Source organism: Thamnophis elegans, chromosome 10 (assembly GCF_009769535.1).
Source record: "Thamnophis elegans isolate rThaEle1 chromosome 10, rThaEle1.pri, whole genome shotgun sequence".
In the NCBI taxonomy this organism is placed as follows: domain Eukaryota; kingdom Metazoa; phylum Chordata; class Lepidosauria; order Squamata; family Colubridae; genus Thamnophis; species Thamnophis elegans.
Window position 1 is genome coordinate 54,189,049 of NC_045550.1, and position 18,598 is coordinate 54,207,646.

At 41.4% G+C, this 18,598-nt stretch overlaps 2 protein-coding genes across 9 annotated transcripts in view; one reads left to right on the forward strand and one right to left on the reverse strand.

Annotated features, from left to right (window-relative positions):
- PHC3 (polyhomeotic homolog 3) overlaps positions 1 to 6,795 on the reverse strand; it is a 58,055-nt gene extending 51,260 nt beyond the window's left edge. For 5 of the 7 annotated variants that reach the window (XM_032225139.1, XM_032225138.1, XM_032225137.1 and 2 more), the window contains exons 1-3: positions 6,717 to 6,778; positions 3,643 to 3,792; positions 511 to 669 (exon numbers count right to left, since the gene is read on the reverse strand). In XM_032225139.1, the coding sequence (XP_032081030.1) occupies positions 511 to 669; positions 3,643 to 3,771 (288 nt within the window). In that variant the 5' untranslated portion in view covers positions 3,772 to 3,792; positions 6,717 to 6,778. Of the gene's footprint in view, positions 1 to 510; positions 670 to 3,642; positions 3,849 to 6,716 lie in introns of all 7 variants that reach the window. The other 2 variants (XM_032225136.1, XM_032225135.1) reach the window with 2 other exon arrangements.
- Positions 6,796 to 8,478: 1,683 nt separating this feature from the next.
- PRKCI (protein kinase C iota) overlaps positions 8,479 to 18,598 on the forward strand; it is a 42,678-nt gene continuing 32,558 nt past the window's right edge. Inside the window, exon 1 of one of the 2 annotated variants that reach the window (XM_032225487.1) lies at positions 8,479 to 10,864. In XM_032225487.1, the coding sequence (XP_032081378.1) occupies positions 10,707 to 10,864 (158 nt within the window). In that variant the 5' untranslated portion in view covers positions 8,479 to 10,706. The remainder of the gene's footprint in view (positions 10,865 to 18,598) is intronic. The other variant, XM_032225486.1, reaches the window with a different exon arrangement.

The following is an 18,598-nucleotide window of genomic DNA, read 5'->3' on the forward strand; positions in this document are numbered from 1 at the left end:
GGAATCTGTAATTTCTTGATGTATTATCATCATCATCATCATCATCATCAATCATCATCATCATTATTATACAATTGTATCACAGCAGCCAGTTGTTTCGCCAGATTTGGCATTGGTTACTAGTCGGACCCCACCCAGGGGCCTAGGACGTGGTAACGTATTTTCGTAATATGCATGCAGATCCAAGCAGTGCGGCTTTTTGCATTTGACTGATGGTGATTTTGTCAATATTTAACTGTTTCAAATGTAATTCCAGTGCTTTTGGAATAGCACCCAGTGTGCCAATTACCACTGGAATTACCACTGCTGGTATATTTTAAGAAGGTACTTGGTTGAGACCTAGGAAGCTGCCAGCAACCCGTGTCAACCATTAGCACCAGTCAATGGTATTTGTGATGCACTTTCGAATGTTCACTCGATTAAGTTTCATGGTTAATGAATGAAGTATAATAATAGTAATAATAATGGTCAACTTCGTGATCTTTATTTTCTAATCTACCCCAGTCTTACCTGTGGAACATTGGCCAAACTCTGGAACGGAGTACTGCTCAAATGTTGCTGTTGTAAAGCTGCAGTTTGTAACATTAGATGCTGCTGCTGAGCCGCATACATCTGCTGAAGGTATTGTGCAGCTGAGCTGGGGGGACGATGCAAGGCCTGCTGAATGACCTGTGGGGTTTTGAGTAGCGGTAACCATGGCAAGAACAAGAGATGGAGAAAGATCAGTCCTGTCATAACAGCCATTTAAGCATTAGTATAGCCTGCACTTCCAAGAAACTGCATCACTGCCTTTGTAACCAGGAACATTTTAGATCCCCTGAGCAACCCATATAATTAATCTGACCACTCAGTTTACTGCTAGTTCTATGATCACAGGCTTCCATGTCCAGCATCAGAATATATGGAAGACATGTGAGAGGTGGGGTCAATGGAAGGGGAGTTGGGGTGATAAATGATAGTGAAATGGCAATTTCTCACAGGAAGGAGGAAGCACATTCCAGAAAGGGAAGGGAGACAAGAGGCAGCATAGTCTAGATAGGAAACAGAGGAAGAGAAGAGAAGAGAAGAGCCACTCTCTAGAATCTCTCAGGATGTATCTGTTAGGCTGGGAGCGGTATTTAGTCTGGCAAAATTCCATCCGCTACAGCAGGTGTAAACAATTAAAGAACTGAACTCAGTTTGAATTGTCCAATGTTGTGCTAGGGCTCAGCCTGACAAGATATCATTCCAAGGCAAGTGGTGTGTCATTGTGTGGTCACCATGCCACAAGGCCAAATATATGTTCTCTTAGTCTGGACTATCCTATCAGATGCCAATGCTTAAAGTTAACCAACTACACTGACTGTACGCTGCACAAACCAGAAAGAGGGCTGAAAAAATATCTACAGACCCTTCATATACTTGTCACAAACTGTTTCAACTTCTCCCCTCAGGACACTGCTATTGGGCACTGCATGTCAAAACAAGTAAGACACAGAGACAGCACACACACACACACCTTTGCCGGTGCCATCACTCTGCTGAATACCTAATTCCCACAGCTCCAATTCAGGGGCAAATATATTTACCCATGTAGTAAGCTGTTGCTATTCCTTCTCATCTTTCTCACCTTTTCATTTCTCATCTTTCCTACTATCTGTTCCTATTGGTATTTTATGATTTATCGCTTGTTGTTTGTCTTTTATGATTAATGATTGCAACTAGGATTTACAATCTATGACCCACCACTTTGTGGTTTGCATGTACACTGAGAGGTTATGCACCAGAGAAAAATTTCTTGTGTGTTCAATCCCACTTGGCCAATAAGAATATTATTTATTCCATATCTGTTTTAGGTAAAGGTAAAGATTCCCTTGCACATATGTGCTATCGTTCCTGACTCTAGGGGGCGGTGCTCATCTCCGTTTCAAAGCCAAAGAGCCAGCGCTGTCCAAAGATGTCTCCGTGGTCATGTGGCCAGCATGACTAAATGCCAAAGGCGCATGGAACACTGTTCCCTTCCCACCAAAGGCGATCCCTATTTTTCTACTTGCAGTTTTACATGCTTTCGAACTGCTAGGTTAGCAGAAGCTGGGACAAGTAACGGGAGCTCACTCCATTATGCAGCATTAGGGATTCAAACTGCCAAACTCCCGACCTTTCTGGTTGACAAGCTCAACATCTTAGCCACTGAGCCACTGCGTCCCAAGTGTTTTGCTTACATCCAAACATGCTCCTTCTAGGACCATCGATGGAATGCCAAAGTCAATCTGTCTTTGGAAGGTTCTATGTCCTTCCCCTGTAGCCTGACTTATCATTGGCCAATTAGAATCCCCTAAATCTGTGCAGGGCTACTACAACACAACACTGGCTTGCCTGATGTTTCTAGTACTGTGTTTTTCAAACTTGGCAACTTTAAGAAGTGAGGGTCTCAACTCCTAGAATTTCTCAGGCAGCAAGTCTGAAAAACAGACAGGTCTAGGGGTTGGGGAAATGTCAAATGGTTGGGAAGGGAGGATTGGTGTAAATTCCTGCTCAATAGGAATTTAGCCCACCCCCAGGCTTTCAAGGAGCTTCAGCATCTGAAATGGCAAAAATTTTGCCATTTGAGATTTTGGGCAGTTCAGACAAAATATTAGCTCCACTGCTCAACAAGGGCCAAATTCTTGGTGTCAGTGGCCTCAGCTGAACTTTCATAAAAAAACGTTTTCTCTCAAATAATTGAAACTGCCTATTTTAAATAGTTTCCCCCCAGTCCTGATGACTAAGTCATGGGAGTTGCCATTCCAAGAATTTTTAGCCTCAGGCTATCCTGGCTAAGAATTCTAGATCTAACCCACCTGGAAGATATCGGGTTGCAAAGGCTGTTTTACTAACATTCCACACAATACCACTGTTTTGTAACGATCAAGCATTTTACTTGCCAGATGGAAATGAACTGTATTAAATAACTTTCAAAATCTTTGATTCTATATGAACCAAATGAACTACCAGTAGCAAATTTAGGATCAAAGATAAATCAGTGTTTAGAAGGAGCCTGGAAGAATCAAGAAGAGAAGCACTGAGATAGAAGAACAACATTAAAAAAGAGAGAAAGAATGTGATAGAAAAGGATGAAAGGGTACATACAGACAGGATGAGGTTTTTAAAAGCTAGGCCAATTATTCTTTATTTTCCCTATAAATAGAGGCATCCACATAGAATCAAAAAAAGTGAAGGCAATGGCCACAATCATCTAACAGAAACCCTACCCTATTTTGCATGTGTATTCACAGTCACTGTCTTTTTTTTTTAATTACCGTAACTCACTTCTCTCTATAGTTGCCCCTGCTGCTAATTCCAGAAATGATGCTGACTCCAATAAAGGATAGCAGAGAACTTCATTTGGTCTATGCTTTTAAGTAAATGAACAAACAGTTCCTAGATTGCTATGGATCAGAACACAAATATTCTTAAAACTGCTCATTTCCCAAAATAGTTTGCAAGCATTTAATCTATCCAGAACGCTACACTGGTTGCAAAGGAAAAAAAGAGAGAAACAAGCAGGAGGAAGGTCTGGTCAAGAGTTATTATTGAAATCATAGAAGCTGCATTTAATCAAAATATTTTTGGCAACGATTTTCAATTGCAATACATATTAACAGGGTTTCCTTGGTTAAATACCTGCACAGCATGTCGATCTGAGCCACTGTAGACAGATATCTGGGGTGGTTGTGTACGGGAGGGGGAAGATGTAGTAGCGATGGTTGTTGTGCCTGTAGAAGACGTTGTTGTGCTTGATTCATTCTCCATAGTTGTGGAATGATTTTGCCTCTGAACATAGTATTAAAAAACAACAACATCAAATGAATACCATTTTCTTCTACCTCCTAAAGGAAACACACATGTAGTTAGGATTCTATATAGAAAACAAGACCAAATTCCACAATATTCAATAACGCAAGTCCAAATCTCATGCCTGAAGTTTCATACTAGAGAACCAGAATAACAGTTTATCTCAAAATACTGTTGCAGGTATCATTTAAAAAATAAAGAGTGACTATTTTAGGAGTGAAATGGTGATGTTTCTTTTCTTTTAAATAGCTGTATATATTGTAGATGCTCTGCTGTTGCCAATCACACCTGTTTATGCTTTTGTCTTCTATGAAGTTGCCCCTGAAAATTTTGTACAGCCGGTGCAGAAGGCTGCCAGATATATCAGTACAATTTAAATGGCAAGTACATTTTGCTTTGGGAACAAACCATACTCAAGACTGGACAGGTAGTGTTTTATTTTCAACGAAAACAAGTGGCCCACATTTAGCAAATTAATTAAAATGTACGTTTGAGATGTGATTTGAACTCAGACCTCCAAGTTTAATAGCACAAAATATGCAAATGCACTTAGAATTAAATCCTGCTGTGTTTAATATTGCTTACTACTTTCAAAGAAGTGTGCATGGGATTACTATGTAAGACTAAAATCGTATCTGCGTCACGCTGATGCAATGTTTAGCTGATCCATTTTTCCTGTGTGTTGTACTATGCAAAATGAACATGTAAGTAGCTACCTGAAACAGGAATGCTATAAATCACTTATACTTTCAGTTAAGCCTTATGAAATAAAAAACTGTCCTTTCATAACATTTTAGAGAAAATGCAACTTTTATTGCAGGTGGGCACATGCTTGTGAATTGCAAAAATTAGCAGCTATTGTTAAAACAATTGACATACCTGTTGTTATCATTTTCATTTTTCAACTGCCACCTATCTAGTCATTTTTACATAGTCATATTTAGCATTTGGATATTTTGAAGGGTTCAGAAACACTTCACCTATCCTTACTGAAACCCTTTGAGTAAAAAGTATATCACCCACATTATAGATGGGAAATGAAGTTGCAATTTTTTAATAATCTGTATTAGGTTGCAACCCTATACACGACTAGCATCATCCAGCTGTCCAGATGATAATGTAAGACTCCAAATTCCACCAGCCTAGTCATATCAAATGATCAGGCATGGCAGGAAATTAAGTCCAGTAGCAGAAGCATTGCAGGTTATATGCTATTAGCAGATCATATCTGTTCTGCAAAACTCTCTCTCCTCTCATTTAATGGCCATGCAAAATTTTGCAATCCAGAAATACAGTAGTGGGTTTCTCTGTCAGCATTCTTTATACTGGTAATGTCTTAACTTTGGCAGCTTGAAGATATGTGGACTTCAGCTCTAAAACTGAAGGCTGCTGACCCCTATCATCTCAAAAACCTGTGACATTGTCACCTTTGCTGACTAGGGAATTCTGGGAACTGAAGTTCCACACATCTTCAAGGAGCCAAGATCAAGAAACAGTGGTCTGTACTTTACCTGGGAGCAAATATTATTAAAATCACTGAGGAGGAGTAGGTATGTCCAGTTCATGAAATACAGCATAATCTAGCACTGTGGCATCTTAAAAGATGTGTGTTATTCAGATAGTGAGAATCAGCAGCCTACAAATTTAGCAAACAGTAACAGCAATAGTTATTAATTAATTAATTAATACCAAATTAATACTAATTTTAAATTAATACTAATTTTACATTAATACTAATTTTAAATTAATACTAAATATTAAAATAGGTATTAATTAATTAATTAATAATAGTAAAATGGGGCGCGGTGGCTAAGACACTGAGCTTGTCGAACAGAAAGGTTGGCAGTTTGAATCATTAGCGCCATGTAATGGAGTGAGCTCCCGTTATTTGTCCCAACTTCTGCCAAACTAGCAGTTCTAAAGCATGTAAAAATGCAAGTAGAAAAATAGGTGGGAAGGCAACAACGTTCCATGCGCCTTCGGCCGGCCACAAGACCACAGAGACATCTTGGGACAGCGCTGACCGCCCCCTAGAGTTGGAAACAACTAGCACATATGTGCGAGGGGAACCTTTACCTTTACTTTAACAATAACAACAATGGTATTTTGGATGCCACAAGATTCTTTTGCCGTTCATGTTACACCAATAGTAATTTAAACCTAATGGGATTGTAGAAAAGCCAGCAAGGGCACAATTTCACTCCACCACCAGCACAGCAAATGTAAATTTTAACAGCTGCTACTTTATCTCATCAGTGAGATCTAGAGAATGAGCCCGACACGATTTTCGATTTTTAACCAACACTTCATTTTGATTCCAGGGAAAGGAATCAAATCCAATCCACCCATCTAGCAAGTCAGGTGAAAGGGGTGTACCTAGGTGTGTGCGGGATTTCCTCTTTCTCTTCCAGGACATCCTGATTTGCTTAGCTAAAGCATTGCACATGGGGGCTCTTCAAACACGGGGCAACTTTCATTTCTGGTCCCCAATATTAGACTTTGCACAGCACGGAGGGGTTGTCAGCGCCTTTTAAGAAAGGAGATTGAGCCCCACAAGGGGCGGGGGGGGATACGCGTCTCTCTCTCTACGTGGGTGATTTACGGTTCACCCTTCACGCAAGGCTGAGCCAATGCAACCTTCTCCAGACCGGCACCTGGGTAACAACTCCCGAGCCCGCAGAAGCAGGGAGTGCGCGCGCACCTCCGGAGGGCGCCGGGTTGGGGAAAGAGAGGCGAGAGAAGCCCGGGGCCCAGCGGGCTTCTCCTCTGCCCGGTTCCCGCCATCCCCGCGGCCCCGCACGGCGTCGAGGATCGCTTTGCGCCAGCCCACTCTCCCCGCCGGCCAGGAGCCCCTCCCGCGTCGGGCGGGCCGCTCGCTCCCCGCGCGCGAAAGAGAAACGCACCCGCTTCGGCGTTACGAACCCTTCACTCCGCTTCCGCCATGTTCTCGCCTCCCTCACAGGGAGGCAGCGCGCACGCGCCTCGCGGCCGGGAGGTTGCGCTCGACACGTTAGAGGGGAGGAATCGCGTGTGAATGGGCCGTTCCCGTGTCCTGGTCCCTAATTCTTCCCGATTTCTGTGGGGGTGGTGGGGATGGTTTGTTTTTGCAGCCCGCTTAGGCTTGTCATTTTTCCAGATGACGGCAAAACTGGATGAAGATTGTCCACCCCACCCCCCGACTCTCTTGGGGGTCCTGGGAAGCTTGAATGAGGGAAAATTCCCCGCGTGTGTTTGTCCAATCTTGGTCCTTTGCCGCAAGATTGGGAGGGGGGGGGCATCCAAAGGCACGCGTCAGCTGCATTCGGACGTTTCGGGAAGCCACCAATAAACGACGAATAAACAATGGCTTTTCAAAAATCGGGGAAAAAGCTTTCATAAACGTTTGCAACAAGAGACTGGGAACCGCAGACCAGCCAACTCCGCTTTAGGTTTGGGTATGACACACTTCCAGCCTGAGTGATTCCTTTGTGTGAATGGAGTCGGGGGGGAGGGAGGGATTCAATAAAAATCCTGGTGGCCATAACAAGGGTTTTTATTTTTTTTATTTTGTCACTCATGTACAACAGGAATAAGAATAAATATGAATAAGAACACAGGAAATGGGGACAAAAAAATGGGGACAGTAGGACAGGGACAGTAGGCATGCTGGTGCACCTATGCACACCCCTACTGACCTCTTAGGAATGGGGTGAGATCAATAGTAGATAGCTTAAGGTTAAAATTATGAGGGTTTGAGGATGTAACAATGGAGTCAGGTAGTGTATTCCAGGCATTGACCACTCTTGCTGAAGTTGCATTTTTGCAATCGAGTTTGGAGTGGTTTACCTTGAGTTTGTACCTATTGGGTATGTATCTCTCCCTCTCCCCCCCCCCCCCCCCCCGTGTATATATATTATATCGGATATAAAATATCCTGCATAGGGCTTTTCTTGTAGACTGAGAACAAGGTGTTAGGTAAAAAATGGACATCTGGGTTAATGAAAAACAATTTAATTACTTATGGTTTTTTTTCCTGTTCAGATGTCTGCACAAGTCCTTGAAGGTTTTGGATAATATTTTTCAGAAGCGATTTGCCATTTCTTTCTGGGACTGAGAGAAAGTGACTGGCCAATGGTCACTAGTGTGGCTTTGTGCCTAAGATAGGACTAGACCTTGGGAGGGGGGGTGGGGTTCCTGGATTTTACTCTGATAACTTAAGCACTGTACCAAGGTGGCCCTTAAGTGCTCTTTAAAGCACTACAGTTTTTGTTCAGATTTACATTGTAGCTGATTTCTATTTAGATTGAGTTCACACATCTTAAAGTTTTTGAGATTGGGAAACAATGGACTTGAAATGTTCCTGTTCTTAATCCGACTGTTATGTAGAATTTTAGGGATTAAGTTTAGGAAAGCATGTTTTGCTTGGAACCAAAGCAATTTGATGTGCAAAAACTAACCTCAACAATCATATAATAGGACAATATTCTAAAGTCCTTGATCAAACCTAAGAAAGAAACAAGCTGTGTGGGAAAGGATGAAATGTTACATATTTTACAAAAGATAAAGGGGTTCCTGCAACCCACAGCTGTCTCTAGACGTATACATTTGTTACTTGAGGAATTGTATCTAAGGATAAGATTTTCTCACATTTAATAAAAACAAAGCTTTTATTGCTCACCAATGGTTTGGTTTTTATAGCTGTCCACTCTTTTTTAAGACAGTAGTTTCAGCATCAATGGGGAAAGAGAGGGCAGCCTAATGGGTGATCATGCATTTGATCCTCTCTCCAATATTAACATGTTAAAAAAAAAACAATGAGAAAGGTAATCTGTCAGTGCAGGTCATGATATCACAAATATGATAATGATACACAGCTTGGTATATGCACTCTAATCTGAGTCATAAAAAAATGTTTCTTTAAAATAAAATTATCTCAAGTCAATGTTAAGTTTTAGGGACCACACAGATAAGACTTTTCTCAAGGATGATGTGTCCGCATGCTGGCTTTTTATGTCTTGAAATGGTCCGTTCATTTGTTATAATGCAGTTCATCTTGCTGCTGATCGTCCTCTTTTTTTTCTTCAACTTTTCCCATCATTATGTACTTCTCAAGAGATCTGGAGCTTCCCAAAATCTGATTGTTTTGAGTCTGACCAATTGTTCCTCAAATAATAAGTTTGGATTCATTTGTTTTAGCAAACTATTTGTTTTCCTGTCTATGGCATTCTCAGGAATGTTCTCCAACATCAATGTTCAAAAGCATCAGTCCTTTTTGTCTGGCTCTTCAAAGTCCAACTTTTGCATTCACAGAGCATTACAAGTAATACTATTGTCTACACTATTCTAATCATTTTAGATACAGCTACATCACAGCATTTGAATATTTTTTTCAAGACTTTCATTACTGGGCTCAAACAACTAGTAAAGCAAACGGTTTTTCCAACTATATTACTCTGCTTTAATATATATCATAATTTGCTCATATCATGTTGTAATTTAAAGCTAATAGACTGGCATATACAATGTGCTGAGATAATGGCTGAGTTTCCACAATACATGGAACTAAACAATCTAATCCCATTTCAGTCTGGTAGTCTAGCATATTCAACAACCTTTAGTGCAGGAGGCTGCCAGAAGGATTTCTCCCCAGTCTTTCTCTCCTTCCCCCCACCACTAATGAACAAAACATGGAAGCAAGAATGAAAGAATAACGTGGATTTCAACATCTGGATCTCTAAACGAGTCTAAATTCCATCAATTCAATGACTAAACGGGCAATGAAAAATTCCAAGACTAAAATCCATGTTCTCACGCAGAAGCAGCAATTGTTTTTCAATAAATCACGCTCCCACATTTTAAAGATCATGCCCCTACTACAGCTCAACACATATTGTAGCATTACTTTTCTGCAAAAAATATTAAATATTAAAGGCGTTTTCAAATTATGGAAGTACAGAAATGTGAGCACTTGTAAGTGCAAGCCAAAAAACGATGCCCATTTGAACCACCTCTGCAGTGCACTGATCCATCGTTTGAAGACTTCTACGCATCCCGCGATTTGCAGCATTCCCACTTTAGAATTCCCCTTTTGTGTCCCAATAACATACACAAAAGTTTTATACCACGCCGGCCACTTGTAATGAACTGGCGGCCCCCGGGCCGGATGCGTCACGCGCAGACCACGCCCACCCCGGCTCCGCAAAGGCAAAAAAACCATCGCGATACGTAATGTGACGCGATCGAGTTTGACATCGGTGTTCGGTCTTTTGCTTTCAGACATGCTAGACTGAGTATAGTACTATGCCAAAGTCGCCTCTCTATGATCTTTTCGTCAGGTGCGCAGACAGAAAAAAAAAGGGGGGAACTGCAAAAAAGGTTGACAAGCCATTCAGCCTATTTCCTAGAGAGAACGAATTTGGCATGCGTCGGGCTCAAGAAAAACAACGTTTCCTTCGTGCGGCCTCCCGGCTCCACAGGATCTTAAAGCCGCCCCTCTTCCCCCGGTTCTTTTCGCCCTTTGCTTCACCACCACCCCTACGCCCCGGCGAAAGTGGTTCGCTCCTCAGCTCGCACTCGGCCCCTCCCCCTGCTCATCCCTTCCGCTCCGCGACTTTGGCACGTTCGCCGAAGGGACGTACTACCTGTCCGCGCACGCACGCTCGCCTCCAGCGCGCGACCTCGGAGGAGGGTGTGGTGGCAGGGAGCGGGGGGGGGGAGAAAAAGGAGGGGAAGGCGGAGCGGTCTGAGCCGGCCATCCGTTACAGCGGCGGCTGTCGCTTTGGGGAGGGAGGGGGCGTGGGACGCACGCACGTACAGACCTCCCCCTCCCCTCTGCAGGTCCGGGGTGGGGCCGCCAGGGAGGCAGGCGGGCGGGCGGGGCCGGGCGAAGCGCGGCGAGGCACGGCTGAGGGGCGATGCCGACTCAGCGCGAGAGCGGCAGCAACAGCAGCGGCGGCGGCACTAGCATGTCGTACCCGGGCCCGGGAGGCAGCGGCGGCGGCGGGATCGGTAGCTTCGGCGGCCCCGGAGGGGACAGCGCCCATCAGGTCCGCGTCAAGGCTTATTATAAAGGGTGAGTGGCCAGCCCGGGTCAGGAGGAGAAGGACGGGTGGACGGCGTGGGGCGCCGCAGCAGCCGCTTCAAGCCGAGACAAAAGGAAGAAGATCAGGTTCCCCCTGGTGGGGATCCTCTGCCCCCAGAAGAGCCCCGGGGCTCGCGTGGCTTCCAAGGAAAGGGGAGAATAATTGCTCTTCCAGCCCGGCTCTCCACCCCCCTTCCCCCCGACAGCGGCGTGGCTCGGACCGACTAAGCTGTCTTCCTGGCCGCGCGATCGATAAGCTAAGCCCCAGGGCGAGCTCGGTTTGCATGCCGCGCTGAGCCAGCCATCCACTGCGATTTCCCGACCACAACCATGTGTGTGTGTGCGCGCGCGCGCGTATGTATGTATGTATATACACACACACATAAATGTGTATGTTGAAGGAGAGAGAGAGAAGTCGACACCAGGTGTGTGTGTGTGTGTTTGTGTGTATATAGAGAGAGACCATGTATTTATATATATATAAATGTATATATTTAGAGAGAGAGAGAGAGAGGCCTACCCCATGTATGTAATATCTATCTATCTATCTATCTATCTATCTATCTATCTATCTATCTATCTATCTACCTACCTACCTACCTACCTACCTACCTACCTACCTACCTACCTACCAACCAACCAACCAACCAACCAACCATCTATCTATCTCCATCATATATCTGTCTGTCTGTCTATCTCCATTTATATATTGAGAGAGAGAGAGAACGCAGTTTGTGCACTCAGTCATTATGGGAGGCTGGTTCTTTTGGGAGAGATTGGGTTAAGGGTCAAATTGCTGGGCAGTCTTCTCTTCCTATGCCTGGGCCTTAGAAACTGGCTGTAGTTGGATCCAGGTGAATAGGCTACCTTTGAACTCTTATTCTCCTTCAAAGGAAGCACCCTGATATAATTGCAAAATAAGAAGAAGGGACAATTGCATGGGCTGACTGACATGAGACAGATACCCTGCTGGTGGTAGCCCTCCACAGGGGTGGTTGGGGAATGGTTGATTACTCGCAACCATTAAGCCCATGCTGGTTCAGAATGACTTAACTAACTCACCTAGGACAGCCAGTTTGGTACAGTACCAGGTTGAAAACTGGGAGACAAGAATTCTAGTTTTGCCAAAGGCACAAAGGCTGCTGGGTGACCTTGGGCTAGTCTTCCTTAGCCCAAGGAGGAAGAATGCAGTGGCAAACCCATCTCTAAAAAAACATTGTCAGGAAAACTGGAGGGACTCAATCAAGAAGTTGCCAAGAGGCTGATTCGAAGGCACAAAAACAAAACCCCTCACCTACAGAGATGCCAAATGTAAATGGGCCTTTCCAGTGGATGGCAAACAAGGGTTAACAGGGATGTTTATGAAATGAATAGGGAGTTACAGGCTTAGATGGTTGCATTTTCACACATTCCTTAACAGCAGTAAGAGGATGGCGTCCTCACTCAATGGGGCCTTGTGGTTGTAAGGTACTCAGGATTTAATTGTCAAGGGAAGAATGCTGTGGGGTTTTGGGAATGGGTGGGGATGGGAATTTTTAATATTCCTCACCTAGAAGCAAGTAAATGATGTTGTGGAATGGCAGCTTTAATAAACTAAAGGAGTGCTCCTGGTGCAAAGCAAAGGGAGAAAAATGTGTGTGGGATGCCAGTTGTCCAAGGAATGCTTGTGTTACTAGGGAAGGGGGCAGGGAGGGAATTCAGGAAGAGAAAGCATGTCAAGGTCAGAACCTCAGGAATGTAGCATAGTGAAAGTTAAGGAATATGTACTCAGTGAGACTTCATGAATGATGGGTAAAGCTGAGATTTGAACTCACTCTTGAAATAACACAATAATCATAGCAATATGGTCTAAAGTATGTCAAGCCTGAATTACCACTTTATGCATTTTGTGGTTCTTTGTTTATGTTTCATGCCAGTTGCAGATAACTATTTAGAGTCACAGGGTGTGATACAGTGTTTATTGCATGGGATTGAAACTTGTTTAATGTGTGACACACACACACACACACACACGAAGAGGGAGAGAGCTTTGGATTTAGACAACCATCAAAATTAAGTCAAATAACTAGAAGAAGACTGGCTGATTCTTCAAATATGTATTTTAGAGAAATCCTCAGCTTCATGTTCTCCAGACAGCTTGGACTACAGCTGGGAGAACATGAAGCTGAGGATTTCTCTAAAATACAGTTTCCATAACAGCCAAGTAAGTTTGATAACTGAAAGGTGATAAGAATTCATAGGCTAGCGCTAGCACACGACACAGGATCAAGTTGGGGAAACTAAAGTGCTAATAACCGTCCATTGAAAATGAGTTGTGAGAAATCAGTTCTGCAAGTGGGGTGCCTGTCACAGATTAATTGAAGCATGTCATTTGATTTTGCTGAATATGTGAAAGAAAATACTTGGACCTGCCCATGACACTTGTCAATCATGTTGGACATAAAGACCTCTACTTTTTGTTTTATTTTCACCCTTGAACTGACTCATTGTTTTAGCAAGTGTTGGGCAACTTAGTTGGGGAATTAAGAATTCCTTATAGATTTTTGGTTTGAGGAACAGATGATATTTAAAGAAATATTTATTTGCAGTTTGAACTTACTCTTAAATTATTAATCCTACTTCGTGAAGTATTAGCAACTAGGGACAGAATAGAGTTCAACATAATATTATCATTTCTTTTAGATCACGTTTAACTAACATCTTGCAATCTCTGAATCCTCTCTTTTCCTTTTCTTTGTGAAAGAATTATCAATAGCAGTATATCTTCAAACAAGGCTATTCTCTTATACCGATACTCATCAACTTATGAGTATCGGTATAAGAGAATAGCCTTGTTTGAAGATATAAAGTTCATTTAAAGACCTTTCGAAGTTACAGCAGCACTGGAAAAAGTGACTTCTGACCATTTTTCACATTTATGACCATTGCAGCATTCCAACAGTCTCATGACAAAAATTAGACACCTAGCAACGGCCTCATATTTATGATGGTTGCAGTGTCCTGGGGTCATGTGTTTCCCTTTTGAGACCACCTGACAAGTAAAGTCAATGGGGAAGCCATTTTCATGTAACAGCCTGATTACTAACTTAACAACTGCAATGACTCACTTTAACAACGTGGCAAGAAAGTTCATAAAATGGAGCAAAACTCAGCAGTTGTTTCACTTAGCAACCCATTTTGGGCTCAATTGTAGTCGTACATCAAGGACTACCTATATAGGTTCATGCAAATTCATGTTTTATTTCATTGTATACAACGTTTATTACTTTCATGAATAACTCAAGGTAGTCAGCATATACAACATAACTTTCTCCTCCTATTTTCCCCACATCACTGACCCTGTGAGTTGAGTTGGGCTGAGACTGAATGATTTGGCCCAAAGTCGTAACTTATAGATCTTGTTGAAGAAATTTCATGCTGTTTTCTCTGAACTCTAGATGTAAACATTTCTGCTTGCAAATAATTTGAATGGGAAATTATCAAAGGGAAACCAGGGCTTCATCTAGACTAGAAAGTAAAAAAATATCTTGAAAAGCCGTTCCATATTCTTGCTAGGGAAAACTGCATGGATATGTCCATAAAACCATCAGGAGTCTAACTTGTTTGGAGTGATTGTACCTGGTAATTTCCCAGGATTTATTTAAAGGCTGTGTTTTATGTTTTCCAGTTTCAAATTAAATGTATTACTTTATCATAAATCAAGCAAGTAAATCTGCTATTAAAGCAGAATTTCTAAAAAGCAGCATTCTCTCTTTGTTTTCATCGTAGTGCTTGTGTGAATTACACCAGGTACAGACTCGAAAAAATATTTCTTTTTCTCTTTCTATTAGGTATAATATTTTAAATAACTCCATTTTTTTCATTGTGATGCTTTTGATTTAGTAATCAATAAAGGTCAGTCTTATTATGGCAATTGAATCCAAAATGTCCATTGCTAAGCAATGTGGTTGTTAAATGAATCACACCTGATTTTACAACCTTTTTGCCATGGTCGTTGAGCGAATCACTCTAGTTGTTTAGTGGATCACAAAGTCACTAAGCAAATCCAGATTTCCTTATCGACTTTGCTTATTGGTAGCCAGTTGGGAAGGTCACAAATGGCATTCACATAACCCCGGGACATTTCAACCATCATAAACACATGCTGGTTGTTAAAGCACCTGAATTTTGGTCACATGACCCTGGGATGCTGCAACATGTAAATGCAAGGACCACTTGTAAGACATTGTTTTCAGTGCTGTAACTACAAATGGTCACTAAATGAATGACTGTAAGTCGAGAATCTTAATATGTTAAACACCCTAAAGGTAGAAGCTTAGAAATAATGTCAATATGGAATTAGGGGAGGCGGGGATGTGTGTGGTTTGATAGCATATTTGAACTTTGAAGAAGAATGTGTGTTGTTGGGGGGGAAGACAAAGACATAACACTCAAAATCAGCTTTCATGATCTATTTTGAAAAAAACAAAAAGAGTGTTTTCTTGTGAACAGTTAATAACATTTGGTTAGTGTTGTATTCAGTGACTCTTCCCTCCCAGTGTCAGGTTTTATCATACTGCTGGTAGAATTACAGGGTAAGAGAGAAATGCCTATGTAAACCTTACATTCCTGTTCTTACTAAACAGGCATTTCCCTAAGATTTTTTTTCATTTTGAATACTTACATTTCCTCTCTCCCAATGCACTCCAGTATCTGTTCTGTGAATCCAAACTATAATAATACTATAATACATTCACTAATGTATATTGCAAAATACAGAATATTGTATTTGGTTTATTTGTATACCATAGAACCAAGTGCAACACCAAATTGAGAAAATAAGAACAGCTCAAACTGTTGGCATCCAGTATTTTTGTAGGGGAAAAAAAGAATGCATTCATTGTTCATCTTTTCTATTTTGTCTTAATACTTAGATGACATTTGGAAGCATAAACATTTTCAATAATGCATCTCAAGAAGAACAGAGGCATAGGATTGTAAAGGACTTCGGAGATCTTCTAATGCACGGGTGTCAAACCTGCGGTGTCATATTGCTGCACGCGACATATTGCAACATTTTTTTCGTGGAGCTGGGGTGGGCGTGCCTATGCGTGATGCATCTGGCCCATGCGCCGCCAGTTTGACACCCCTGTTCTAGTGCAACTCCCTGGCCAGGGCAGGAATCGTCAGACCATCCAAGACAAATGGTTGACTATCTTTATTTGAAAATGATCCTCTGATTGTAACGATTCCTCCTTATTTCAAGGTTTTCCTTGCGTAAAGGCTATTGATTCTTGTTCTGTCCTGGGATACCACAGATAATAAATCCATAGCCTCTATGACGGCCCTTCCAGTATTGGAAGACTGTTGTATGTCTTCCCTCAGCTTTCACGGGCTGAAAATGCCCAGGTTTTTTTTTAACTTTTCAGAAGACTTTCCTTTAAAGCCCTTACTTTCTTTGTTGCTTTTCTCTGTACACCTTCGATGTCTTCAGTTTCCTCCTTGTAATTGCAGTATTCCAGATGCAATCTGACCAGCACAATCTAAACTAGAGCTATCACTTCCTCTGATCTTGATATTATATGTCTGTTGATTCAACCCAAGATTGCATTGGTTCTTTTGGCAGCTGCAATGCAGTGCTGGTTTATGCTTAATTTGTGGTCTGCTAGGAAACCAAGAGCCTTTTCAGTAATATACTGCCAAACCACCTATGTTATACCTGTGCATCTGCATAAATGCAGAACCTTTTTTTTCTCACTGTTGAATAGAATTTTGTTGGATCGGGTCCAATGTTTACGTCTTACCAAGATCCTTTTGAATCTTGAGCCAGTCTTCTGAGGTCTTAAGTAGTCTATCCCAACTTTGTATCACATGCAAATTTGATGAACACCCTTCTATTTCCTTGTCTAAGTCATTTGTACAAGTATGCAAAAGAATATAGGTATAGGCAGTCTTCACTTAACAACTTCACCTAGAGTTTGCAACTGTTGTTGCTAAGATATAAGGTTGTTAAGTGAAATATCACATGATCATACCTAACTTATGAAGTCAGTTCTCTGCAGTGCTTATCAGGTGATTTTCTGGCAGTTATTAAGCCTGAAATGTGAACCAACTTGCAAATTGCCTGTTGGCTTTCCCATTGACTTTGCTTGTTGGGAGCCAGTTGTGAAGATGAAAAATGGTGATCACATGACTCCAGGATGCTGTGATTGTTGTAAATGCGTGCCAGTTGCAAAATGCTTGAATTGTGGTCATACGACGGGGGATGCTGTAATGGCTGTAAGTTCAAGCACTGGTCATACATTTGCTTCTTCAACATTGTTCTAACTTTGAGTGGTCACTGAACAAAGTAGTTGTTAACTACCTGTATAACACTAACTCTTATAATCACTGATTCATATAATCAGATTTGATTATATCAGAAGAAGGGCATATAAATAAGCAGTCTTGTAATTGAAGGATAGAAACTTGCCTTCAAAATTTAAATGTTCCTTCCTTTGGAATTGCCTTGTTTATCTTGGGTATAGGTTCTCAGAAGAAGTTGTCTCCGTAGTATCACTAGGCTTAAAGAACCATCTGTTTGCTATTGTGCTCAGACTTCCCACTTGTATATTGTATATTATTCTTTGAGTTGACAACAACGATGGTTCGGCTTCACCTTAGAGATAAATAAAAATGTTGTGTGAAACAGTCATAAATGTTCTTGTAGCCATTTGTTACAGACATCTAAAAACCAAAACCTTAGGTGCAAACTAAATAATTTGAATTTGTTATCATAAATGATATTTCTCTGGTACAAAAAATATCCTCTTTGTACAGATTCAGGCATCCAGTGCTATATTTGTACAAGAGTAAAATCTGACATGTTGAAAACCCTGTTTTCAATATTTATTCTGTTCTCTTGATTGAGAGAGTAACCTCCAATAGAACATGAAAGGAAAAACTCTAAATCTACTTTGATTATTTAAAAACTTCTTGCATCCTGTAGATGTTTTCAAAGAAATAACTTCCATCAAATATATCAGGATGTCCAGGTAAGGCTGGAGCATAGTTAGAAAATACATATTAATCTAACAGAGCTTTTGCACATTCTTGCTTCTGAACATAACTCCAGTTTGGTGATAACCAAAGTAAATATAGAATGTTCTATTATTTTTTAATGTTCTTTAAGAACTAATGTTCAAGATAAAAATATTGTGTGTAAAAAATCTCGGTCAGTGAATTCCTTTTGCTGATAGCTAGTTTCTAGTGCTCATAAAAAGATGGACTCCTAACTTTATTGAAGGAAGTGACATAGGCACAAAACTATTAACTAACCTTTGAATTGTCTTTCCCAGGTATTGATACTTGCCTGCTTGCTTTCTCTTAACTGATGAAAAGAGAAAAGCATTTTGTCTCTTGTTTTTAGCTATTGATGCTAAACACAGTTCAGATCAGGTATGTCCAATCCGTCCCTGGATAGCTAATAGTGCGGCTCCAGAAGAACGTTGAAAAATACTAAAAAAATTAAAAGGATATTTGTTATTTATGCAACCAAAGAGAATTCCTTTTCACTCCGTGAGACCCAGGCAAACCAAAAGGCTGGATACCCATGGTTTAGATACTGTTTTAATATCTAAATTAACCTAATATAATTTGCATTTTGGCATAGATCTAAAATTTCATATGTATGAAGATCTGTTTAAGCCATGCCAGCTGTTGTGTGTGTTTCATTTAAGAAGAGTACCGGTACTGGTGTAGTGGTTA